Source organism: Betta splendens, chromosome 15, assembly GCF_900634795.4.
Source record: "Betta splendens chromosome 15, fBetSpl5.4, whole genome shotgun sequence".
NCBI lineage: Eukaryota > Metazoa > Chordata > Actinopteri > Anabantiformes > Osphronemidae > Betta > Betta splendens.
The window spans coordinates 14,270,376-14,295,838 of NC_040895.2; the positions used below are offsets into that span (position 1 = coordinate 14,270,376).

The 25,463-nt window shown below is 42.8% G+C and overlaps 3 protein-coding genes across 53 annotated transcripts in view; all 3 read left to right on the forward strand.

The window, feature by feature from the left end:
* The window catches only part of ank3a (ankyrin 3a), an 80,121-nt gene extending 73,177 nt beyond the window's left edge, over nt 1-6,944 (forward strand). For 41 of the 49 annotated variants that reach the window (XM_055502608.1, XM_055502628.1, XM_055502633.1 and 38 more), the window contains 7 exons: nt 751-2,191; nt 2,290-2,452; nt 2,696-2,776; nt 3,043-3,126; nt 3,236-3,340; nt 4,151-4,242; nt 4,933-6,944. In XM_055502608.1, coding sequence (XP_055358583.1) covers nt 751-2,191; nt 2,290-2,452; nt 2,696-2,776; nt 3,043-3,126; nt 3,236-3,340; nt 4,151-4,222 — 1,946 coding nt within the window. In that variant the 3' untranslated portion in view covers nt 4,223-4,242; nt 4,933-6,944. The remainder of the gene's footprint in view (nt 1-750; nt 2,192-2,289; nt 2,453-2,695; nt 2,777-3,042; nt 3,127-3,235; nt 3,341-4,150; nt 4,243-4,932) is intronic. The other 8 variants (XM_055502635.1, XM_055502597.1, XM_055502602.1 and 5 more) reach the window with 4 other exon arrangements.
* A 581-nt stretch (nt 6,945-7,525) lies between these two features.
* Nucleotides 7,526-15,938, forward strand: LOC114870662 (coiled-coil domain-containing protein 6-like). The gene is made up of 9 exons (XM_029175621.3): nt 7,526-7,910; nt 9,008-9,157; nt 10,281-10,409; nt 10,834-10,937; nt 11,162-11,322; nt 12,075-12,231; nt 12,732-12,832; nt 13,653-13,774; nt 14,713-15,938. Exons 1-9 carry the CDS (start codon nt 7,656-7,658, stop codon nt 14,911-14,913), a joined length of 1,380 nt encoding a protein of 459 aa, XP_029031454.1. The 5' UTR covers nt 7,526-7,655; the 3' UTR covers nt 14,914-15,938.
* A 3,040-nt stretch (nt 15,939-18,978) lies between these two features.
* LOC114841967 (monocarboxylate transporter 9-like) lies at nt 18,979-25,369 on the forward strand. 3 transcript variants are annotated; one of them, XM_029127292.3, is made up of 7 exons: nt 18,979-19,356; nt 20,007-20,264; nt 20,818-20,949; nt 21,391-21,534; nt 22,190-22,285; nt 22,719-23,597; nt 23,833-25,369. In XM_029127292.3, exons 2-7 carry the CDS (start codon nt 20,066-20,068, stop codon nt 24,015-24,017), a joined length of 1,635 nt encoding a protein of 544 aa, XP_028983125.1. In that variant the 5' UTR covers nt 18,979-19,356; nt 20,007-20,065; the 3' UTR covers nt 24,018-25,369. The 3 variants fall into 3 exon arrangements, with proteins under 3 accessions (XP_028983125.1, XP_040923484.1, XP_028983124.1); XM_029127291.3 differs by lacking the exon at nt 18,979-19,356 and adding an exon at nt 19,468-19,923; XM_041067550.2 differs by lacking the exon at nt 20,818-20,949 and having other exon boundaries at nt 18,980-19,356.
* Nucleotides 25,370-25,463: the final 94 nt, after the last annotated feature.

A 25,463-nucleotide genomic window follows, 5' to 3' on the forward strand; every position in this document is an offset into this window, starting at 1 on the left:
TATAACCTCTCCAAGCAAAGAGTCTTTAGTGACCAAGCTGGCCTCTTCCTGCCGCTCTGTTTCTCCGCTTTCCTTATCTAGTCTCCCTCCCTGCTCTCCATCTGGGTCCTGTTGTCCTAGCCCTAGTCCTTCTTCCCCTCCTCTGCGCTCTTTGTCTCCCTGTCCTGTTTGTCAGTGTACCCGTGCACCTTCCATTTCTCCATCTTCCACTCAAACTCGCATTGACCCTTCTACAATGGAAATATTAATTTAACAGACTATGTTAAATTCTCCTCTTTCTTCTCTCATCTCCCACCAGCTGTCACTTGAGCATGTAACAGAAGACCCGACATATATTTAACATCTAAGACTCATACCTACATAAGCTACATGTTTATTATGGCCATAAGCCACTAATAGAGCACTTTTCCGTCCTTTAACAACTATTTAAATCACAAAAAAAGTAGCAGAAGCTTGTTGATAATCCCTTTTACATAATGTATGAGTAACATTCTCTACACATAATTAATCTTTTATAATACATTTTTTTACATTTTACTGTTATAATTGCCATACACTTCCTCCCTATTTACCTCCATCACCTCAGCTACTATAGTGGTTGTCTGGTTACATCCTTTAACCTCTGTGCCACTGTTCATGTCATAGGCTGTATTTGTTGTACGTGTGTATGTTTTTGGGGTGTTTTATTCTTTTGTGGCATGCTTCAGTGTGATCTGTACATATCTTCATTTTTCATCCTGTCACCTACAGATTATCAGAGCATTCTAGCAGAGCTGCAGTCCCCTGCTGCACTGTGCTCTGATGCCCACTTCCTGGAGCCTGAACTCCCTGTCACCCCCAACCCTTTCCTTGCCCACCAGCAACACCACCGTTACCCAGAACCTGACACCCCATTGCTGGACAAATCCCCAACCCAGCCCTTGCCCTGGAGCCCGGAGATAGAGCCTGGTAGCAGAGAGTCAGATAGCCCACCAAAGAGCCCACCCAGACCCTGTGAACTCGCTTTATCGTTCCCAGTGTTTGAACTGCCTGATCCTCTTCCTTCTAAGGTCACAAAGCCCCACATTGCGCTGAACGATCAACTGCTTTTGAGCGAGGAGGAGGACAGGTCTTTTCATGAAATCAAGCTGAGCTCCAGACCCAAATCAAACTCCTTTCCCACAATGTGTGAGTTAGACATTGACATGGCTTACTCCACGTCTTCGCCATCCCTCTCATCAGTATCATCAATAACCCCTTCATCGCCTGAAAGAGCACAAATGGGAGGCGGAGGGGTGCTGATGGATGCCCCTAATGAGATACAGAAGGAAGTAGGTGTGAAAGGAGATGAAAAGGAAGTGATGGAAATAAGTGAGAAGGTGATTGAAAAGGCTGCTTCAGAGTTAGTGGATGGAAATGGATTAGTGGAAAAGTGGGTAGAGCAGGATTTGATTAAGAATGTGGAAATAAAATGTGAAATTATAACAAAAGATTGGTCTAAGCTGGGAGAGAAAGGACTATTGTTGGAACAAGAGGAAGAGACAGAGGCTCTAAATAAGCATCATGTCCTTTCTCAAGATGAGAATAAGGGGACAGCTTGTGAAGTGGTGGAATTGAGAGATGTGCAGAATTTATTTGAAGAACAGTATAGTCTGATTCAAATCAGTCATGAAGTGGAACAAAGCATGACGACAGAGTCACTGACTGTCGAACAGGATGCTGAGGAAATATCAAAGGTACAAGAAGTTAGGGAGGATGTGGAAGAGAAGATTAGGGCACATGGCAAAATGGACGGCACAGCTGGAGAAATACAGTTTAACGAGGAAGGAGGATTGTGTGAAAGCGAGAGAGACCAGGACCAGGCTGCAGCACCACTCTCCCCTCAGGCCTGGGTTGAGGCACTTGGGGAACTTCAGCCCAGTGACTCTGGCTCTAATGACGAAGAGGAGGAGGAAGATGGAGACAGTGAATGCACAGACAAGCCATTAGGACCCCTGTTGGAGGATGTGACGAAAGAGGAAGGCTCAGAGGAGAAGGCGGCGGACGAAGAGGCAACCGCTGGCACTGTTCAGGAGGTTCTTTGTCGGGTTGAACAGGCAGAAAAAGACGTGTGTTCGCTTTCAGGTTGGCACAGCGATTCCTCCAGCGTCAACGTGGAGCCACCAACGCCAGGGAGAAGCGTCAGCTCCGACCGGCTCGACAGACGGGAAGGGTAAAGATGTCATATACGCATTCAGGCTTCAGCCTTTGCCTCCTGCTTTATTGTGCAACTGCAGTAAAACCTAAAAGCTTTGTTTGTGACCCTCTTAGCCAAGAAAACTCGAGTGACTCCATCACTTCCTCATCTAGAGGCGAATCAGGGAAGTCCCGACACAACGGCGACAACTCAAAGCACTCACCTCAGGACGCCTCATCCGAGTCATCTAATGGGAAAAAAGAAGGGGGAACGCTGGTGTCGGAGAGAAAAGTTCAGGTAATGTAACATAATCAATGAAAGGAGCTCCTTAAACAGATGATGTACAATACACCTCTAACATTTACCAGCTATTTTTGATTGCAGAGGGACTATATCTTATACAAATGGTGCTAAATAAACCTAATGCCACTGTTTAATTACAGGTTTCGTTTTGTTTTACCATCGTTGACACGGAGCTGAAGTGCAGACACCAGAATGTGCCTGTTAATTTAATGATGTTATAATGCCTCCCTCCCTCAGCAGCGGGTTAGTGTAGATTCCGGTTCAGAGGAAGAACAGACCGTTACAACTAGAATCTTCAGACGACGACTCATTTTAAAGGTACCCGAAGGCCCAGAGCCAGGGGCTGGGTTTGGTTAAGTGTATGCAGACTGGTCAGACTGGTTTGGTGTGCATTGTAATAGCCTGCTTGGTGTGGATTGGTGTGTGCATAGATTTACAGGCACCTGGTTGAGGACTAACCTGGGGGACAGCCGGTGTGGCATGAATGCGTTGTCTCTGCGTGGTGTTGGTACAAGAATATTTCATTTTGTCTCAATCTGCATTTTGTGAGCTTTTATCCATGTGTTAACCACAAATATTTGCAGGGAGAAGAAGCGAAAAATATCCCAGGCGAGTCAATGACAGAGGAACATTATTTGGACCATGATGGTAACCTCATCAGTAGAAAAGTATGCATAACTTTATTTTCCTGTTTCAGGGAGAGTATTTGGTGTTTTTAATAAGCCAAACCCCGTCAGATCTCTTTTTCCCATGTTGTCACTCTTCTGCCTTGGGCAGGTAATCAGGAAAGTTATTCGGAGGGTTTCTACTCCCACACCAGAAAACCAAAGAGGTGACAGGTGGCACAGGGACCTTCATCACAGCCCTGATCTGCAGGAAGAGGTTGGCGTGATGACTCCCTGTGACTGTGTCAAACACAGTTTACAACAGCGTCATTGGTGGAAGGTTAATGGCTGATGCAAACATTAGGCGTAAAGCTGCACTTGTGTTGAAGCAATATTAAACAAAGTCAGGCTGTAACAAAAAGAAGATTGGATCTAAGCTCAATGAATAGTGTCTTATCAAAATCAATAAATCTGAATCTATCTGAAAGATGCTGTCTAGGGTTTAAGGGTGTCATTCAGTGTGTACAGCTGGTTGACTGGCTTCACAGACTGATGAGTGCAGCTTTACACAATAAATCAGTCAGCAGGAATCGGTTTGATTCCGTTGTGTTTTCAACTCGTGGTGCAGGTGAATTTGGTCTGGGCCAGTTTTCACAAAAAACATCAGTGTGGCCATTGAAAGTGCAAACTAGCATGTTTTGACACTGTTGCCTTTTGTGTTTGCATAACAAAGCGGACGCTGACTATGCTCCTCCTAACGCTGTGGTTTTAAAGTCTTTAACTGATTAGTCAACAGTTTGACTAATAGATGCTGTGACTCTCCTGTGAAAACACATTCTCCCTCTTTTATTTCCAAATCCTCACATAATACAGTATGTTTTTCTTCCAGGCATTGAGATGCTTTGGGTGCTTATTAACTAATATTTCCAACAATAACAGTGCACTAACATTTGCTGCTTTCAGATGGGTGCGTGTGCTTCTCCTTTGTTTTTCTTTCAGGTTCCTCAGTTAAACCGCAGCTCATAAAAGAAGATGATATTACATTGACTTAACTGTATTTCTTTGTGTTTTTGTTTTTGTTTTTCAGAAAGGAGAAGGGTCAAGGAACAGCAGGCGAAAGGAGGAGAGAAAGTCAGGGGATAAAAAGCTCCACTCATAGAGATGCTGGTGCTCTACCAGGTACAGTAGCTGCTGTTGTAGCGCTGCCCCTTTGTCTTTTTGGGTCTTTTGCATGGATCAGTATACATCCGGTCTCCTAATGAAGGGGTATAAACTCTTCTATTGTCTTATCATTTCTGCTTGCCACAAAGACAAATACGCATACTTCGCAAAATGTCAAACTGTCCCTTTAATCGGACGGGGAGTTCAGATAGTCGCCCTTCCTTGCCATCGCACCACTGAAAGCCGGGCGACATTTCAGCCCTCTGCGCTCGCTGAACAGTCACAAAGACCTGACAGCTGACGGGCAGCCCCACACCTCAGCATTATGCTGCCCCCGTCATACCCTCTGTGCCTGTTTTTGTCAACTAAATCCCCAACTCACACCAGCCTTGTAGCATCCAAATAGAGTCTGTTATCCCACTGTCCAGACTGTTAATCCCTGCTGCTTTGCACCCTTATGTTATATTATGTGTGGCGTGAATCATTCCATCTGTACAAGGCAGACTCAGAAGAAATATGATACTGCTGTCAGGTCTGGCAAAGAGTTACTATGGCAACAGAGGTCAATTTTGCAGACCTGCAGGCCTTGAAAAAACATTTATTTGTTATGCAAAGGAATGGAAGATCATGCTATGTGCACATCACATGGAGGTCTGCTGCAATAAAAATGTGTAACACACACTTTTAATAATGTGTTGTGTCCTACAGGCTCAGAGGTGCTGATGTGTTCCAGTCCAAGCAATTCAGGCAGGAGTCCAACCTGCAACTATCTGCTTCAAACTACAGGTTTTCATGTGAGAGCAGTCGACCCCTCTGATTTGCAAATCAGCATGAAAAACTCCCTCCCCGTCAATCAAAAGGACCCAGGGAGGTGTCACGTTCTGACTGTGGGGGACCCGTGGACAGAGATTCAGCTTCCTGCTTCGTGTGAGACAATACGTGCCATCAGGGGGGGGAGCTTTTTTTCTTCTTCTTCTTCAGGAGTGCCGTTTGTTGTGGAAAGCAAACTGACTAAATGAAGAGGCTCCGTTACTGGCAACCACACAGGTGCAACTGTGACCAAAGATGGCACAAGAGCTCGATCCACATTGTTGGTGGAAAAAAAATAAAGCAAGACACGGTAACACAGAAAAAGCGAATGGAACACATCGGATCCAAATTCAACACTCGCCTTATAGTTTTTTCTTGAACCCATTCTTGTCAGGATGTAAATTGTTCTAGGATTTTGTTTTCTTTCTTTTTTTTAACTAACGCAAAACTTTTTTTCTGTATATAAAATTACAATGAAAATTCTTAAAAAAGGTTGGCTCAGAGTTACTGGTCGAGGACGCACTGAGGAGAGTAACTTTTTCAAGTGCTTTCGTACTTTCTTGAAACAGTTCCACTTTTAAAGATTTGAGTGTAACTTCACAAGTTCTTGTATAATTAATTATTAGAGCAGGTATAATGTTTGTATATGAAAAAAACTGCTGGTTTGATTTTAACAGAGGAAATTTCCAGAAAATCAACTTTCAGTAATTCCCAAAAGTGGGAATGAAACTAATCCTGCAAAGGCAGCCTTTCAGAGTACTCATATTTTCATGCATGCTGTTCACATTATTTTAAGTACGATTTTTACAAGTTTGAAGCACTGTATTCAAATGACAGATGAAACCCTTTATCTGTGTACACATATAGCCCTAACGTTTGTCACCAATTTTATATTTTAAGTTGAAAAGGGATACCACTATAGCGTTTGTCATGCTGGGGTGCGGATGAAAAAAGTTCTATAGCTTCTGGAGGGTTTGACGTCGTCTCTGTCTATGTTAAACTGGGGAGCAGCTTCTGCTACGAGAGCGAATAAGCTGAATGTACATGCTAGTGGGCTGGCTCGCTGTAAAATTAAAACTGTATTATGTGTGTTGGCTGTAAGGTGTAGGAGTCTCTGTACGCTGTTAGACTGTTTGTACTCATTTTAGCAGTGTGCCAGTTTGGTTTTCGAATGCTGTGATATCAAAGGAAAAATGGGGCATTTCATTTTGGATTTTTTGGTGGAAGTATTCCTTTCATTTGAAATCTACTCACATTAAGGACACATAAAGACATTATTTGATTGTAGCTCTAAATAGCATATTGTATGACAACAACACTGGATGGTCAAAAACAATTATTTAAGCATTAAATAAATTGTGTTTAACTCTGAAATTGTGTGCTCTTTTTTAGGCTTGACAGTCTGTATATGCAGCGTTGAATAGAGTTGTTCTCACTAGCTCATTGGCATTTTTTTTTTACTTTATATTACACTAGGAATTATCCTTGTATTGGTTTTTATTAGATGCCCATGTAGTGTGGTGTTCTACTGGTGCGATGGCTCAGTATGCTGATGTCTATTCTGTGGACATAAAAGCTATGTAATATACCTGGGGGAGGGTGGGTGAATAAAGACAGGCAGGGTGCTTTACTACATCCCCTTATCACTACTGTGTCAATCAGGATAGAAGATCCTTTGATATGGTTGAACTATCAATTTTGTCAATTTCCTTTGATATGTGTTTTCACCTGAGCAGATTTTTTGATGTACAATTCTTACTAACAGAGTGAAGCCATTGAAATGTAATCTAGCACTTTGGGAATTCAAAGTCTTTTAGAGACCATAGGAGCAATGATGCCACCACATATGTTTCAAACGTCTTTAAAAAAAATCTACCTAAAAAAAATAAAAATGCATTGATTTTGCAATACATTTGTTTCTGTTCTGTTCTTGTGATTGTGTCTTTCAATTTGTCTCTGTTATATTATAATGTAGCTGCAGCAGAGTTTATGCTTATATTTTAACAACATGCAACAACATTTGTTTTAAATGCTAGACACTAATAATAATAATACTGTAATTATAATACTAATATTTTGTTTTTGCTTCTTTGTACCTGTACATGGCCAGTGCAAGGCTATCTATCTGATCTGTTGGCTCCCATTTACACCACACCTAGTAATCACAAATCCACTTAGGCCTCTGAATCTGTGCCAGTAGACTGGTTGAGTAATCCATCCATAACTGGATATACCCTGAGATAAAAACCTCCGATGTGGCCTAGTGACATGTCTACAGTTCTTATTTAAAAGCTGCAAAGCTGTAATTTAAAAATGCAAAAAATCTGCAACAAATAGGGGGCGACGGAAGTTAATGTAGAAAAGAAAAAACATAAAGAGATGGGGAGAGAGAAGTAAACAAGACAAGTGTGTTCAGCCCCTACGTCAGTGTCTCTCCACGCAGGTCTCCCTGGGTGGAGTTGACGGATGATTATTGCGAGTTGCGGCGCAGTACTGGAGACAGCCTGCTGGGGGCGCTATGCAGACACGCGTGAGCAAGGTCACACCGTGTGCCATTCTGCTCTCTGCGCTCAAACGCCGCAGCTGCCGTCGTCTTCCCTACTCTACACTGTCGCACAACCATGGCGGACAGCGCTAGCGAGAGCGACACCGACGGAGCGGGCAGCAGCTCAGCCACCCCGATGTCCTCCTCCGCTTCAAATTCGGGAAAACCGAGCATAGTCATTTCACAGTTTCGCTTGGAGGAACTGACGAACCGCCTGGCCTCCCTACAGCAAGAGAATAAAGTTCTTAAAATTGAGCTGGAGACGTTCAAACTCAAGTGCAAAGCCCTGCAGGAGGAGAATCGGGACCTCCGCAAAGCTAGCGTCACCATTGTGAGTATCGTTAGCTCAGTAGCGTTAACTAGCTAGGTGCTATCCTCACGTCACCTACAATGTTACCTTTGTCAGGAGCTAAGCTAGCTGTATCTAATGTTGTTTTTTAGATACACACAGGAGACCCTGTGCCCACTTGGACACAATAGCCCGGTGGTTGGTACTTCTGTTAACATTAGCTCATTAGACATGTTGCTAAATTTGCCAGCGAGCTAACGCTAGTTAGCTTTGTTTTGTTTTGCGTCGGTAAACTAGGCTTACGTTAGCACGATGGCTAATGCCATGCTAAAAGCCGTTAGAATTTATTCTAAGTTCCCAACGACGCCAGTTACGAGCGTGATGCCAGCTTTTTAGACAACTGGTTGTTCACTGCTAGATATTGTCACCACGCTAAGTCCAACATAGATACGATAACTGAGAGAATACGAGCAGCCCACGAGTAGCACTGGCACCAACCGATGTGTCATATGTCTCCGTGCTCTGTTAATCAACCTCATAAAAATGTGTAACCGATCTGTTAAATAAATGGGAAGTATGTAGGCCAAACTTAGCGGGCGAGCTAAATGCCAGGCTCACGTGTTGGCGAGTCAGACACACTTCACCCCGTCCACTCTAAATGTGAGGCTCAAGTGTCTCTTTCGTTTATGCTGTCCTCTCTCTATGTTGTTCTTTTTTTAACTGATCATTTCTTTCAGTATGACAAAACACAATTTAGCACCGAGGCCAGTGAAAATGAGAACTGAGCATGTGAAACTGGTTCTATGTGCAGATGTATCATGATGTTGTAATCCTAGCTGGTAAGATAGCCCAACTCATTTCCTTAGTGCTCCTACGTTTTTTTCCCTTCACTTGAAGACACCCATTGCTGCAATTTCTCTTGAGTCATTAGGAAAAATTCCACTTCCTGTTTGGCTAGCAGAATTCACTGCAGCAGATTTTGCACACTTGTTGTCTGAGGCTGTGCTGCACCTCTGCACCGTTGGACGTTGCAATTTAATCAGCGTGGATGTGATCAAACAGTTTAATGTGCCGTACAGCTCGCGTCTGGACTCTGATGTTCACCTCTTGCGCTGTCTGTCAATGTTTTTGTTTTATAGCAAGCAAGAGCTGAGCAAGAGGAGGAATTTATCAGCAACACCTTATTCAAGAAGATCCAGGCTCTTCAGAAGGAGAAAGAGACCTTGGCAGTCAACTATGAGAAGGAGGAAGAATTTCTCACCAACGAGCTGTCAAGGAAGCTCATGCAAGTGAGTGATGGTAGAAAGACAGCAACAAACCTAATTCTAACTCTATGGAACTGTATAAACCACACACATTGTTGCATTTTTTGTTTGGTGACCTATCATATATAAATTCTAGTTCATCTGATTGTGGAGGTAATTCAGTGTGCTAAATGGGTGTGTGTCTGTGTGTGCAGCGTATTGTGAGTTTACAGTGTTGGCTGCATTATCATTAACTGTATTTGTACTTGCCTGAAGCCCATAAAGGCTTGAAATGTTTTCACTGTGGTTGGTAGCTTTTTTAAATGACTCAAATTACTTTCCTCATGGCTGAAGGTTGTTCGGCTCATCTGTTTTTCACATTTATTCTAACTGCGGACCAAACGGCGCATGCTTTGAACTGTAGGCACACTAATCTGTTGTGTAAAAAAACTTGAGTCTGGAAGGGGCACGTTTACATGTTGTTTATTATAGTTTGTGGGAGTGTATCTCTGTAGAAGGGCTTTCATATAAAACATGTCTATGTGTTCAGTAACCCATAATTAAGTTCTTTTAAATTTCAGTAATTAAACAATGCAAGCGCCTTCTGTGGAATTTAATAATTTCATGTGATTTAATGTGTTAATTATAAAAAATGTGTCTATCAAGTGTAGAAGAACACAGTGGCCTGTTTTTCCAGCTGCGGCACTATACAGCACTCATCTCAGAGTGAATACAGTCACTGTAACTTTAAACTGCTTTGCTTTGAGGTGTTTCTGCTAGCAGCATAATGAAAATTGTTATTTTTACTGCTTCCTTTCCCATAAATAAATTTGCATGCCTTTTTCCATAATGAGTAATCACTAAAATTATACATCACATAACCTCCCGTTTGAGTCAGTGCTGAGCCACACCCTTTCTTTGTTTTGGTGAGATGCCAGAGTTGGTTACTTGGGTCACAAATCATTATTTTAAGCTGTTAATTCCTATGGGATGTTTAACTATTAATCTAGTAGATTTTATTTTAATTTTTTTAATTTACTATACACTAGAATTGTAAGTTGCAGGATGATGTGACACCAATGTTATCTTATCATCTTTGCTCATCTCTTCTGATTCTATGTCCCTTGTTTGATTGACCTCTGTTTTTTTCTCCCTTTTTAACCTATAGCTTCAGCATGAAAAAGCAGAGTTGGAGCAGCACTTGGAACAAGAGCAGGAGTTCCAAGTTAACAAGCTCATGAAAAAGATCAAGAAGATGGAGAATGAAACCATCTCAAAGCAGTTAACCTTGGAACAGGTATGCTTAACATCATGGACCAAGAAGATTGTAGCATCCAGCATGAAATGTTTTTTGTTTAGATTTATGTATCCGCTACATGGGGCTGATATGCTTTTCAAAGTTTTTAGTAACAATGCAAATAGGCCCGTGAGAAGATTGCTTACATAATAACATGGGTTTAAGTTAGATGGACCACATTATTTCATAACAACACTATAAACATGTTGATAATGCTTTAATTATTATAGTAATTAATAATAAACTTTTTATTTCAGCTTTTTGGACACCTAATCTTTCTTAGCAATAAGGAACACACTATAAATGACCCTTTATTGTTGTTTTCTGTGCTAGAATAGAGACCTTGGTTTTGCAGTACAGGGTATTTTTGTGTACAGTTTTCCTCCACCTTTTAAAAGTCTCTTTCTGATCTTTTATTTTGTAGTTAAGGCGGGAGAAGATTGACCTTGAGAACACATTAGAACAGGAACAAGAAGCCCTGGTCAACAGACTGTGGAAACGAATGGACAAATTGGAGGCTGAAAAGAGGTGTGAAATAATCACTCAATGCGTCAAACCATTTCAGCATCCAGATGTGGATGTTTTAGCATCCTCTTGAGGAAATTTAAAAACCTTGTTTGGCATTTATTTCACATCAATGCCAGGAACAAGATGTACTACAGGGGTTTTTATTTGAGTAGTAATTGGAGGATCTTGCAGCCTGTTTTATGTATATATAAATATATAAATCTAATGTTTGTTTTCTAATCTAGAATCCTTCAGGAGAAGTTGGACCAGCCAGTGTCGGCTCCTCCCTCCCCAAGAGACGTTTCCATGGAGATCGATTCACCAGAGAACATGATGCGGCATATTCGCTTCCTGAAAAATGAGGTGGAGAGGCTTAAGAAAAGCCTGCGCACCACGGAGTTGCAGCGTAAGTGGTGTTTCTATCTGTAACATGATTTGGTGGGTCAAAGGTCAGGAGAGAACATGGACTCTTGGGGCATATGACATCAGGTGTCAATTAAGAATGTGTACAGTTTTTCAGATCAGCGACGTCGCCAAATCCATACTACACCGCAATAACAGACACTTAGACACTTAGAGCTGATAATTAGGTGAACTTGGTCTTAAACTACTTGGTAGTATACCACAATTTGCATCACACTTTCATATACCCTTCTTTGACTGTTTTGGGTTAGTTGTATATATATCAAAGCCCCTAGACTATATCATAGTCCACATAAAACAGTGGTTGTGTCTTTCAATTCTTTTTGTCAATGTCATTGTTAATGACATAATAAATTTACAATTTTAATAATTATTTTAGCAGTCTGAATAGATGATAGTTTAATATGGCTAGTACTACAGCACATGTGCTATACACAACAGGTCACTGAAACACAACTGTGTTGCACTTGATGACACTGATTTAATTAGAAGTGTCTACAGTCTAATATACAAGTTGATAATGTAACATAACTGCTAGCTTTTCTTAATATCATTAATATGTGGCATTTGTCCCCACTAGAGGGAGCTCTTAGTCTAAGCTTTAACAAGTGTAAGACACTTTGGCATGATATTGCACCATCACTTGTCTTGTGTTGGTTTAGATCAGCAATTATCTGCTGCATTACATGTCACCTCACTTTCATCTTGTTTCATTTTATATGTATCTTGACTCAGACACAGAAAAACGTGCCCAGTACATTGAGGAGGAGCGACACATGAGGGAGGAGAACATACGGCTCCAGAGAAAACTTCAACGGGAAATGGAACGTAGGGAGGCTCTGTGCAGACAACTGTCGGAGAGCGAGTCCAGCCTGGAGATGGATGATGAGAGGTAGAGGAGGGGACAAAATGAATGATATCAAACTTAACACTGGGCTGCTAAATTAAACACTAGGAAATTAATTAGAGAGAGAGATTTGAGTCAATACCCTCAGGTATTGACTTGGACTGTGTAATGAAGTTGAATGCTGCATTGTTGGTTCATAGGCTTTGAAAAGAGGACCATACACCTGTAAAAACAAAAAGGAGATCAAAAGCAGGTCTCAGCAACCACAATTTCTACAAAATATTGTTGAGTTGATTGTTAAACGTTAAAGATTGTTTAACGTTAAAGTAAAATTTTGTATGCAGAGAGTGTAGTAAAATCCAAAGTCAGGCAGGGGTTAATGAATGTCACAGCAGTAGTAAAACAATGTGGTCAAAGTCTCCTAACCTGTCTACAGAACTGAATGTTCGTGGTTGTATGGGTTAATTGCTGTCGTTTGTGTTCACACATTGCGTGTCAACGGGAAATCAATGAAATGGTCATGCACCGGTCATTTGTTATTTCAGGTACTTCAACGAGATGTCTGCACAGGGCTTGCGAGCAAGGACTGTGTCCAGCCCCATCCCGTACACTCCATCACCCAGCTCCAGCCGACCCATATCCCCCGGTAGGTTCATTTAAGATGGCCTCGTTCAGAACAGCAATAAACCGTATCACCACACCCTTGGTAATACAACTGTGGAAGACAGCTGTGATATGGGTTGATTTTACTTTTTCCAACAGTCTCATTGTTATTGCAAGTATGTTTTATTAGCATGGATCTGAGGCAGACATTTATTGGCATTTAGGTGGCTCTAAAAGGTTATTGAAACTATGAATAAATCCCAGTTTAGGTTGTCAGTGAAATAAATCTTGGCCTTCACTGCAGTAATCTAATCAAATCTCCTTTTTGCCCTCTTACTTCCTGCAACTTGTTTCTCTAGGAGTCAGTGGGGAACATAATATTTCTGAAACTGCAAAACTAATTTATTTCTCTGCTGAAATGTATCAATTTAAGTTCTTGTGCATAAAAATCAGTGTGCAAGGGAAGTCACCTAGTAAATGATGGAATACATGACCGTACATGAAAGATTTATATCCCTTCTAATATTAAGACACCGACCAAGGCGTATTTGGGCTGGAGTGTTGACCACTATGCCACCAAGAAACACACAGAAAATTATTCTGAATAATTAAAGGGAAAGGGACACAAACATTGTACCATTTGTTTGCATAACACTGTGTGTGACGTTTAGACTGAGGCTTATATTTGGCAACTGAAGTCATGTTTGTGTGACTCAGCAACATATCTGATTACAGCCCTAATGCTTGCGTAATGATGATAGCAAGTCTTTGACATTCATTGTAAATTCTGAGGTTCAATAATTATGAAACCGTCCTGGCAGTACTTTCACTTCCTTTCTGTCTTCTCCTTTATGTGTAAACAGGTCTTTCATATGCCAGCCACACAGTTGGCTTTACCCCTCCAGCTACTCTGTCCAGAGCGGCCATCTCTCACTATAACACCCCTGCCCTGCACGTCCACGGAAGCTCCTCACACGCCGTAGCGGTAAGCAGCATCCACCCACTCCTCCTTAACCAGACGCCTGTAATGTATGTATTTCACATGTTCCACAGTACATCTCATCTATTTATTTTAAGCTACTAAGAGGTACAGGTGACGTTGGTCCATATCAGATTTTTCACACAATACAGTAAAAAAGAACATTTCAAATCATGTGAGATTGATCCGTCTGTTTTGTTGGATCTTCAGACCTGCCTGGTTAAATGTCAAGTTCACTTTTGTTGCCAGTAAATTAAAGGTGCAAGGTTATGATCCTGCACTCAGTTAAAATAATGTAAATGGGTGTGTCTGCATTACTGTGCAGCTATAAAATCAAACTGCTTACTGGTAATTGGTTTTCTGTCGCAATGTTTTGGTGTGTGGGAGGAATTTGGCCAAACACAGTCATGGAATGTGGTTTATTTTCTCAGGAGGTATACTGTACATGCAGGAACATTGCTCTAACTTCTTCAGTTGTATCAGTCTTGCTGTTTGTCACACAGTGCTATGCATATTTGGGGTAGAGCACATTTTACATTTGTTTTTAAGCCAGTTTGACATTACTATTTAAACTGTTTAAGAGGGTAGTCTTCTTAGAACAGTTTGTACAGTGCATGATAATTACTGCAGATTTATGAACTGTGTCCTACTCATTCTCACTGCGAGTCATAGTCATCAGGTAACTGTGACCTAAGTCCTGACCACGACACACAGCTAATTCTTTAATGGCTTTAGTTGTGTGTTCTTCACTCCAGCTATTTTACAGCTAGTCATTTCCTCCTAATGTATGTGGATGATGCAGACTCTCCCATCACCATTCGGCCCACCCAGTGCTGCTGACCAGAACCTCAGGCAGATTAATTTCTTCCCTCCATTCCTCTTAGTGGAATTGTTATTGTTTATACATGTGTTTTTATACCTCTCTCTCTCTCTCTTTTGAACAGAGGCCCTCTCCAAGAAGAAGCACCAGCCCCGACAAATTCAAACGTCCAACACCCCCACCTTCACCCAACACGCACTCAGGGGCCCTACAGGCTCAGCCGCCACTACCCCCACCAGCTCAGCCCATGGTCCAGTCCATGTCCTCCCCGGCAGCTATGTCACAGCATGCGGCAGCAGCGCAGCAGCCTCCCTCCCAGCCTTAACACCACACACACACACAGTCTCTCATCTTTGCACGTGAGTGCGCCCGATGAATGCCACGATGCTACCGCAACAGCAGCTTCCATCATTACCAGCTCTGGAAGCTTCTTACTTTTTACCAATTCCACAAATGAAGCAGCTTCAAAAGTTTTAGAGGGCAAAGAAACAAAATGGTGGCTCAGTGAAGCTGGCTGCCTGCCAAATCCACATGTGGCATTACTTAACGTCTCTTAAAAGAAAAGGATGGACTGAAAAATAATTGCTTCTGGGATTTGTAGGCCAATAATCTGTTCCACCTTCTGTCTTGTACATGTATGTTTTTGTTTACTTTGCTTGGAACTTTAGCTGTTTGGAATTGTTGTGGCTCTTCTAAGATAGCACAAACAGCACATACAGTATGTTTCATGGTGTATTTTTCCCCTCACAGGTTGAGTGTTTTGCTTAACGAATGGCTAGAAAGTTGGATGGACTGATAGACGGGCGTGGTCGATTCTTTTAAAGCCTATAATATGACACCTGATTGGAGTAATGTCCTCCACTCTGGGTCGCCACCTCTGTCTCTGAAGCATTGTCGTCAGTTTGCCCCAGCCACAAGTCTAAATGGCCTCCGATAGGTCAGCAGGTGTTGAAAGACTGCAAGGAGTTTCTCCACTCAAACAGGGTTCGTGCCACAGTAATTTTAGTTTCTGAAAGCATTCAAGGCTCTGCTGCTTTTCTGTAAAAATGAAAAGGAAAAAAAGCATCAATGAGGATGGACTCCGGTACATAAACCACAGATAAATGTCGCCTTTTTAGGTGTTTAAAATGTAGTCTGAGGTGTTACAACTTAGTCATGTACTCAGTCTCTGCTCTTCTCTCTCTCTCTGGTGTATTTCTAAAAGCTTCTATCATCCTTATGGATATTCCTCATGAGAAAAAGGAAAAAAACATAATGCTCTTTACACTAAATATACATACTGCTAAAACATTCTAAATGAATGGTACTGTTGAACTAAATTTCTATGTATGATTAAAGCTCTTGAGATGACGACGTCTGTTTTTGTCGGTTTCATGAGTAGCGTTGGCTGCTCGTTTGTAAGGTGAATGCAATAACCATTCACGAGAAAGCTCTTTAGACTTTGCGGTTGTTGAAGGTAATCAGTCTGTTCTTTACAACCTTTGTTTTCCATGACATGAGACTGCAGTTTGATGCACACTGAATTTCACCCATTCTGATGGGATGTCCTGGATTTTATTGATCTTCTTGTGTAATTAGCCTCACTGCAATGTGTCCTTGTGGAAATCATGATATCCCATCCAGCTCCTGCAGCACGTAATAGACAATGTTTGTGCCTTAAATAAATATACATTTGCACCATAAAAACGTAAACCCTGTCTGGTTAGGCAGAAACTGTGTTAATGTTTCCCTTTTCTGTACAGCTGAAGATGGTTTGCATGTGCATAGGGTTAACTGAAGCATTTGACCGCCATCACAAAGGGAAAGTGCCTTTTTTGTATTAAACTGATTTAAACCCCAGCCTTCTCTACACTTCAGCTCTGGTAAGGTCGGTTTTTATTGTCTTGAAAGCTCAGGTGCTTTGTGATGACACTATACTTCTATCTAATTGACTTGTGTTGGATTGGCTGATTTCATGACCAAATATGTTTTCTTTGTCAATACTTAATCACACTCACAATCACAGTTGCATGATTTCTGCCTGAAAAACATTTTGAAAAATGTGATGTGTCAGCAGCACAACGTCATTATCACTATTATTCTCCACGTTCTTCATTACTCAAAAACAGCGAAATTGAGAAGCAGAAGGTGTGTCCACATGTTTAGCTCCAGTAAAGTTCAGTAACCTGGGTGGGATGAGAACAGAACTAAGATAGCAGTCCTAGACTGCATGTAAGGCTTTCATAGGACGCCTATTCACACGCATTTTAACTCGCCAAAATCACAATATCCAGTACGTCATAGGAGTGACATAACTGTATCTTTTCCAAACACTTGCTGAGAGTTCTGACACAACTTAAGTGTATCTCCTGTTTTTTTTATGTTTTGGCACTGAAGCCAGCAACCTGAACTAATCCAAGCAGGAATCTGGACTGGAGGCTGAGGGCAGCCGTGCTGGGTGTTCAAACGACCTTTCACCTCTGCAGTTTTATGAAGCTAGGTGGCCGAGCAGAGATTTATTCAAACTGCAGGGTGGCTCCGTATGTCTACGCCTGCCAAGCGGCTCGCGGAAAAGAGCAGCGGGCTGCGGGTTCTCGGGTGTCACAAATGTGTTTGGGGCAAAAGAAGCTATATGAAAAATATCAGATGGGCTCATGTAAAAGTGGGAGCGTGTGTTTACTAGCGGGCTGTGGATGTGAGCTCTGTGGCTAGGGCAGAGAGAAGCAAGAAAAATCGGTCTGGGTTCAAAATGAGATTTTTCTCGTTTGCCCTTTTGAATTTTCCAAACAGCAATAAATTTATGGCTGGCAAGGTACACTTAAAGAAATGCTAAAGCCCTGTTTGAGAGCAAGTGTGGTCGAGCATTAGAAAGACTCACTGTGAGCTGTCACAGTAATGTATTCTGTAAAATGCACAATGCAGATGCATATGCTTCGTGTCTTGTTTAACCCCGTTAACAGATGTGCAGCTGCACCGACTTAAGTAAATGCCAAACAAACCTGCACGGCGAGGTCATGTAAGGACGGCTGCTTATCAGGTTTACTTCTCCACTAACATTATAAAGCCTTCAACATAAAACATGGAGGCCTCGTCCTTCTTTTCAGTCCTGTAAAAACACTGGTTCATTTACAGAAACTGGGAACTACACTGGTTGTTGAATAAATTATGCAATCGAGTGAAATTCGGCACCGGCACTGAGTCGGCGTGATTCACCTGTGTGTGCGTGCGTGTGTGCGTGCGTGTGTGTGTGTGTGTGTGTGTGTGTGCGCGCTGTTCTGGACTCTTAGCTGCCCCCCAAACGCCCTATGTCTAGTTGGAACTGGTCTGGAGCAACACGTCATCATAAAACCATTGTAGGGACATTTCTTGTTCTTTTTTTTTTCTCTCCGTTTGATTTTTCAGGCAGAAGGGGATTATGCAGCCTAAATCTTTCTCTAAAACCCTTACTGGCACTAGATATTAGTTCAGGCTAAAAAAAAGCATCAAAGTTTCTAAAGAATTTAAAGTGCACTTGGTGTGAAAACCAGTTTGACTTGTGGATTGCTCTCCATCAATCCCCTCTTTTTAATCTACTCCCTGTCTTTTTGTCTTTCAAGCCCACTTTCTTTCTTTGCTTTTTTGCTATGAACTACATTCCACACTACTGCTACTGCCTCGAGGTCATGAGAATGAGCGCAGACACGCGGTAATAAAACTGTGTGTTGCTTTTGCAGCGAGATTAAAAGCAGTTCTCTGCCTCTACTGTCACACAGAAGTCGGTACATAAAACTACCAGGCACAAAGTTCATATCCTGTAAATGATATGAACTTAAAGTGTAGGGCTTACTCTTAGTTTTTTATTGTTTTACATGTTTATAATTTGCTCCGACATTTTATTGTAGCCTGTATATTTTTATAATATTTGCACATGAAGAACTCTGTTTATTAGAAATGCATTTCTCCCTCTGTTTCCACTCAGGATGTTTTTTAACTGTTTAGCAGCTTGATGGACAATCCATGCATGTTGACAGGCTTAATTAAGCTCCCGTTGGCTTTTAATCATAGCAGTCTGATTTGATTAGAGTATCTCTTCAGTATTTTTTCTGAAGAGACTGAAGTATTCTGACACTTGTACCCATTCACCCACCGCTATATCATAAACAGTAAGACATTGGAAAAGATAAAGACTAGTACCAGCCCCACATATTTACTGTCCCAAATATCTATCTATATATATTGTCTACACATCTGTCTGTCTGTAAAATAGTGACCAGGTGTGAAGACTGATGTTACTATGACTGATTGTTAACCTGTTAACAACCACATAACCACGGGTACATGACATGGACGTCCAAACTAGTCAGCGATTATCCGTTTGCGCAAGATTTCTCCTCTCCAGCCTAAAGATGCCGAAGTGCGAGGTGTGACACACATGCACCATCTGCGAGCGGCAACGACTCGCCGCTCTCCGCCGTGCGCTCCGTGCGCGCGCGAGGAGGAAGCGGCGCCCTTTCCTCCCGTATCTGCGCGCAGGCTGCCGCCGGACCAGCGAGAACAGCTTTGAACCGGTTTGCTCGCCGGCTACAAAGAGCCGGGGAGCGGATGCACAATGTGCATTGTCGAGGCAGAGGGCTCCCTTCGCGGACGTCGCGGGATCCCGGCTGCTACAGGGCACGTTCAGCGAGCGATGGTTTGCCTGTGCTTTTGTAATCACGGATTTTAGGAAGGAGGCCCCCCTACATGGGAAGTCCCCGCAGAGTGCGCACCTCTGCCTCCGCAGGCGCCTGCTGCTGTTTTTGTCAATGCTGTGGTAAGTGCCGCATTCGCCGTACGCAAAAGAGCGCCGTTTGCGCACAACTGATCAAATATGACATTGTGCAATCGGGTATTGTTATTCGTCCAAACCATCAACCCATGGAGATAGTTATTTCTGCAGAATATGCTAAAAATCACAAATTATACGCTGCTGTTGTTTTTTAAAAGAATATCTTATTTCTACGCATTGCACGAGTCTGGTTTGAGGCCAAACAAACGAGGAGCTCTGCAACTTTTCGCCCTCCTGTTGTAAACGACGCTATCCTGCCGCAGTGATGCATAAAGTTGCTCGAGGCTCCGAGTCGTTAATGAAAGCGGCGTGACGACAGGTCGGGAGGCAGGACCGTGTGTCCGGCGGGGGCGCGAGGCGAGTCCCAGAACGGGCAGGTTAAAGGTGCGTGGGTGGGAGCACCACGCGGCCACGCGCGCTTTCTCCTCCTCGGAGGTGTGGTTATAGAGAAGGGGACAAAAAGGGTACTGCCCGAGTGTTTGTTGCAGTCAGTGTGTGATAAGGACCTCACACAGGTGACTTGCCTGCTCGGCCAGGCCCAGGCCGCTCTGTGTGAGTTCCTATGTTCATAATCCATATTTGTTTCGTGATCATCTCCCGTATTAGTGCTGTGATGCTTGTCGTCCGCTTTCCAGGAACCCAACATCTGTCATAGCGGTATCGGATCCCAGAGGGCAGCACAAACCTCGACGCCATGGCTCCATCTCCTAAAGTGCAGGATGGAGGCTGGGGATGGGCTATTGTTGTGGCGTCCTTCATGGCCCAGCTTCTGGCCTATGGATCACCCCAGTCAATGGGTGTGCTCTACCCAGAATGGCTGCACGCCTTCCAGGAGGGCAAGGGCATGACGGCCTGGGTGGGCTCCCTCGTGGCCGGAGTGGGACTAATAGCCAGTAAGTAGCACGCAGTGGTAAAGTAATCCATGGCACTGGTTCCCATTAAGGAGCCAGACTAAATACCAGCTGCAACACACCGGGAGGACAGATCAGTGAGGCACGCGAGGTGTGGAAGGTAAAATACTGACCGAGGCTCAGTTTCAGCATTTGCAATGTGCAAAACCTTTGCTTAAGAATACATGTTTAGAGTCACTACAGATCTGTGAAGAATATTTCAGCAGGATGCAGAAAACAAAAACTGTATTTTTATAAACGTGGGCACTTTGCGGCCGTCTGAGAGATGCTGTTATTGATTTTTATAGGAAAGCAAGTGCAAGTCATCCCTTCTATGAATTAAGGAGGCTCACTTAGCTTTAATCTGACCACAGAAGCAGGAAAGAACAAGATAAGAGAAATATACTATTACATGCATATTGTAAGTGTCTACAGTATTTATATAGTAATAATTATAAACATAATATGAAAAATCATTTTGGCAACTTGGCACAAAGAAAAAAGGGAAAAGTATCAGTTAAATATCAGTTAATGAAAGTATCCGTTATTCGTGCAGTCATCTGTGATGTGAGCGAGGGGAAAACGAGTGCCTGGACACATTGCTACTTCTATGACGGTGTCTCAGCTGTCAGGCGGCTCTGGCATTGCAGTACCTGTTGCACAACAACAACAAAGAAAGGAAGAAATGGTAAATGTCACGTGTTGTTCAAGGTGAACAACCTCAGAAAATGAAAGCATTCAGGCGGCTTGTGTTTATCTGTATTTATTAACACATTATGTCCCATTAGGGACTTGCTAGAAAGATATGTGACACTGAGAACTGTGTTTTTTTTTTTTTTACTTAATTAATGTCAGTATAAGAAATAAGGATAAGACGTTGGTTAAACGATAGACGTTTAAGGGCTCAGTTAAGCTTATTGTCTTGTGAAACACAAACACTAGACACTAGAGGCCTCCATCTCTGGCAGGTTGCCAGTTTGAATCTAATGTGATGTGGCAGCGTCGTGGTCAGATGCAGCAGGTCTATTAACCAGACCAAGCAGCAGAATTCATCACTGCCCTTTATTACCGGACGCCTCCTGCTCTCCGTCTTTCCTCTGGGTTCATCTTTCTGCATCTTCTCCATCAGGTCCCGTCTGCAGTGCCTGCGTTGACAACTTCGGGGCTCGACCCGTGACCATCTTCAGTGGTGTGATGGTGGCGGGTGGCCTGATGCTCAGTGCCTTTGCTCCTAATGTCCAGTTCCTCATCTTTTCCTATGGGATAGTAGTCGGTAAGAAGTTTATCATCATAAACGATCATACTCCGAAAAGGCTGTTGATATAATTCACCTGTTGCCTTGTTTGTTCAGATTAACCAAGCTTCCTATCTCTTCTATTTGATCATCACATAACATGTTGTATAACCAAACAAGCACGGGAACATCTCAAGTCCAACTATTATGCAACGCTGATGTCTGACCATACTCAGTTAATGAATAGCTTTGTCGCTGATATTAAGTAGAACACGGGGACCAGATACACGGCTGAGCACCGCACCATTTGTTTGGCATCTCTGTTTGGCATGTTGACAGAAGAATAACATTATGCTGCCATGTGGCCTTTTATTGACTCTGCTCCTGCACCAGCTTGCCTGTGTGGTCCCAACACCACCTGTTATCACACATTAAGTGACAGCCCAGCCATGATTAATCTCAGTAAACTGCTCACAGTCAGCAGTGCCTTTCACTTGGGCAGCGCCGGAGAGGGGAGGCCCTGCATATTTAAAGACTTTCATTTATTTTTAGAGATGAACTTAGATGATGGCTTTTGCTCTACTTTCACATGGTCCTGTTCTTCCTTCTTCTTCCCGCTGATGTTACGGACGTGTGAATAATCGTACCCTAATGGATTTCTTTCTGTTTGTCCCTGTGGTCTGTGTTGCCGTAGGCCTGGGCTGTGGTCTGGTCTACGCAGCCACGTTGACAATCACCTGTCAGTACTTTGACAAGAGACGCGGCCTTGCCCTCGGCATTGTCACCACAGGTACTGCCGTCCTTCCTCTGCCCGTAGCTCTCTGGGTGCACACCAGTTCCCCATGCTAACCTCTTTCATGCATGAGCAGCTGGAGGTCTTTGGAAACCGAGGTAAACATGTGTGGAGTAGCAAAGGCAGCGTGGTCCATTAAGTAGGAACTGAATAATGTCCAGACCTGGTTTGTTAAAAATTAAAATCTTTATGGAAATGATTTAGAAATGTTTAATAATGTTTTAGAATATCAGGTTTGGCTCCAATAAATTACAAAGGATATTTACAGCATAAATCTATTATAATGTGAACTCACTTTTTGATTTTCTGACCCTGCTACAGTCATGTGTAAGTGCAGCTACTTGGCAGTGAGACTCTAACAGGAATGCAAGGTTAGATTCCTTAAATCCATACAGAAACACTGAACTTCCGTCTTCCTCTGCTCCTCCAGGCACAAGTGTCGGCGCATTCGTTTACGCTACCGCTCAGAATGAGCTGATAGTGCTGTACGGCCTGGATGGTTGTCTGCTAATCATTGGTGCTGTGGCGCTGAACCTCATGGCCTGCGCCGGTTTCATGAGACCCCTTTACATGCCGGGGTACTACCTCAAACAGAAGGCGGCGCTGGAGCGCAACACGGACGAGCACCTTTTCGAAAAGCCTCCGCTGGACGATTTGAAGATCGCCACGGGCTCCACTACAACCACTCCAGAAAAGACTCTGACTGTGAAAGAGCTGCTAATCACTATGGATGCCAAGGACCTGACCCTTCAGAATCAGAAGACAAAAGGCAGCTTCCTAGCGAGGTTGGCCATCATGAAAGTCATCAAGAAGAAGCAGCAGGCCTACGCCAAGTACATGCAGTGCATGTATGCAATCCTGCAGGACCAGGCCATGGTGGCCTTCTGTATCGCCGTCTTCCTGTTCAGCCTGGGAGCGTTCCCTCCTGTGCTCTTCATAGAGGACGTGGCACAGAGTGAAGGACTCATCGAAGAAGTCAGCCTCATTCCTCTGGTGTCCATAGGGGCCATCGCCACATGCGTGGGTAAACTGGTGCTGGGCATCCTCGTGGACATCAAGTGGATCAACAGCATCTATTTGTATGCCTTCACCATGTTTGCAGGCGGTGTATCGTTGCTTCTCATTCCTATCACCAAGACTTATGTCGGACTGCAGATCCTGTCTGCCATCCTGGGATTCTTCTCTGGGAACTGGTCTCTCACCTCCTACATCACCACTAAGATTGTGGGCTTGGAGAGACTCACACAGGCCCACGGCATTCTCATGTTCTTTGGGGGATTTGGGATCATGCTCGGACCCCCTATTGTAGGTAGGAGAAAGTTGCTCCACTTGCAAATACTTGTTAGGGAGCTGATGTTGTCAGGTTGACATGATGTCAGGTTGCAGAGACTGTGAAACATCAAGCTGTTAGACCAGACAGGCCACGTAAGGCTTAGTGCATGTCAACCTCAGGACTCATCTTATTGTTTTTTAGCTGACTGCTGTGTCTGCAAGAAAAGCTGCTGACTGGGCTCACCACATGTGTGTTTCTCATCACTTTCTAGGGTGGTTCTTTGACTGGACACAGTCATATGACATGGCCTTCTACTTCAGCGGGAGCTGCGTGGTGCTGGGAGCGTTCATTCTCTTTCTGCTCACCCTTCCCTGCTGGAAAAGGAAGCCCTCTGAGAGCGACAGGCCAGACGTCCAGTACACCAGCAACTGCGACAAGGTTGCCTCTGTAGCCTGAATATGAGCACCTTTCATAAACAGTAAAGTCTTACACGCACTGCCCTGCAACATTTCTCTAAACCTACTCCAGCAAGAATTGTGTTTTTTTGATATTGGGGTTTTATTATTTTTGCTGCCAGGGTTTAAAAATACCAAAATACTCTCCAGAGGTTTTGAAATGCAGGCCTTTCCTGTAGCTCCTCCTCTGTAGCTTGCCTGCGTTTCTCAGGTCCCAATCCATTCCTCTAGCTCTCTTTAAAAGTTTAACTCTGACACGTGTTTGATATTTTTATTATTGCCTTGTTTCACGAAGCTGACCGAGAGTAATAGTTCAATCTCCAAATTCCACATTGCATTCATGCAAACAGTGAAATTCACTTCACTGTGGCTTCACAACAAGGGGAACACAATAGGAAAACTTAAAACCACTCTGCAGATGCAAAACACTTCCAGGAATCTTATTGGAACTGAGGCTGCACAGATTGAAATACACCTTTTGTATTTATATATTTGCATCAGTGCATTTATGTGCAATTAGTGCAATATGTACGTTACACCACTTACCAAAGCGTCAGCGCTAGTCAATGTGTGTCATCACATAATGCCTGTTGGAACAATATAAACGCCTTGTGTAATAGATAAGTTTGTTTTCAAACGCATCAGCTAAGTTTATATTTTCAAATGATCTGAGTTGGACATACTGTGCAGGCTTGTGCTTATGTGTCAATACTGAAGACATCCTACTGTATTCCAAACGTTAAGAGCATGTTGAATGTCTTTCCAGCATGAGTATCATGACCTCTTTTGGCTTGTTTTTGTTTTGTTGTGACCAGGCTGGTTCTTTCTCCACCATGCGTTTGTACGTTTATATCTACATTGTGTGTTTGTGTACATGTTTGATCACAAATGTTCACATATGCTGCACTGGTTTGTGTGTGCGCATTGTTTGATAAAAAATTTGTATTACTGTTAGTTTGTGAAGTTTTACGTTCTTGTGACTTTTATATGCACAGAATCAGTCATAGAGCTGTAAAAATAGTTTTTGTCTAAGTTGGAAGTTGTCTGTTGTGATCATATTTGTAATGAATACTCTGCAATAGGCGTTTAGAACCACTTGAATTTTAAAGACCACTACAGATGTTGTTGCATAGTTCCAGTTTCAGTTCTGAAGGTACATTTCAGTGTACATGTATTTGGTTCTTGTATTTGTAGGAAACTTTTTTGAGGACAAAGATGAGGTTCAGTTGGCATTGACTGTTGTTTAGCTGTCACGTCATTGATATTTTTATGGTATTATCATAATATTTGTGTCTGTATTTCTGTTTTGTTTTACTTAAAATGTGCCAATAAATACTCTTTGGATTTATTATATTTGGTATAAAGCATTGTAACGCTAGCACAGTTTAATTTAATTTAAACTGACAGTAAAACCGCAAAACAGCAAGGTCTTCGTCATCAACCCGAC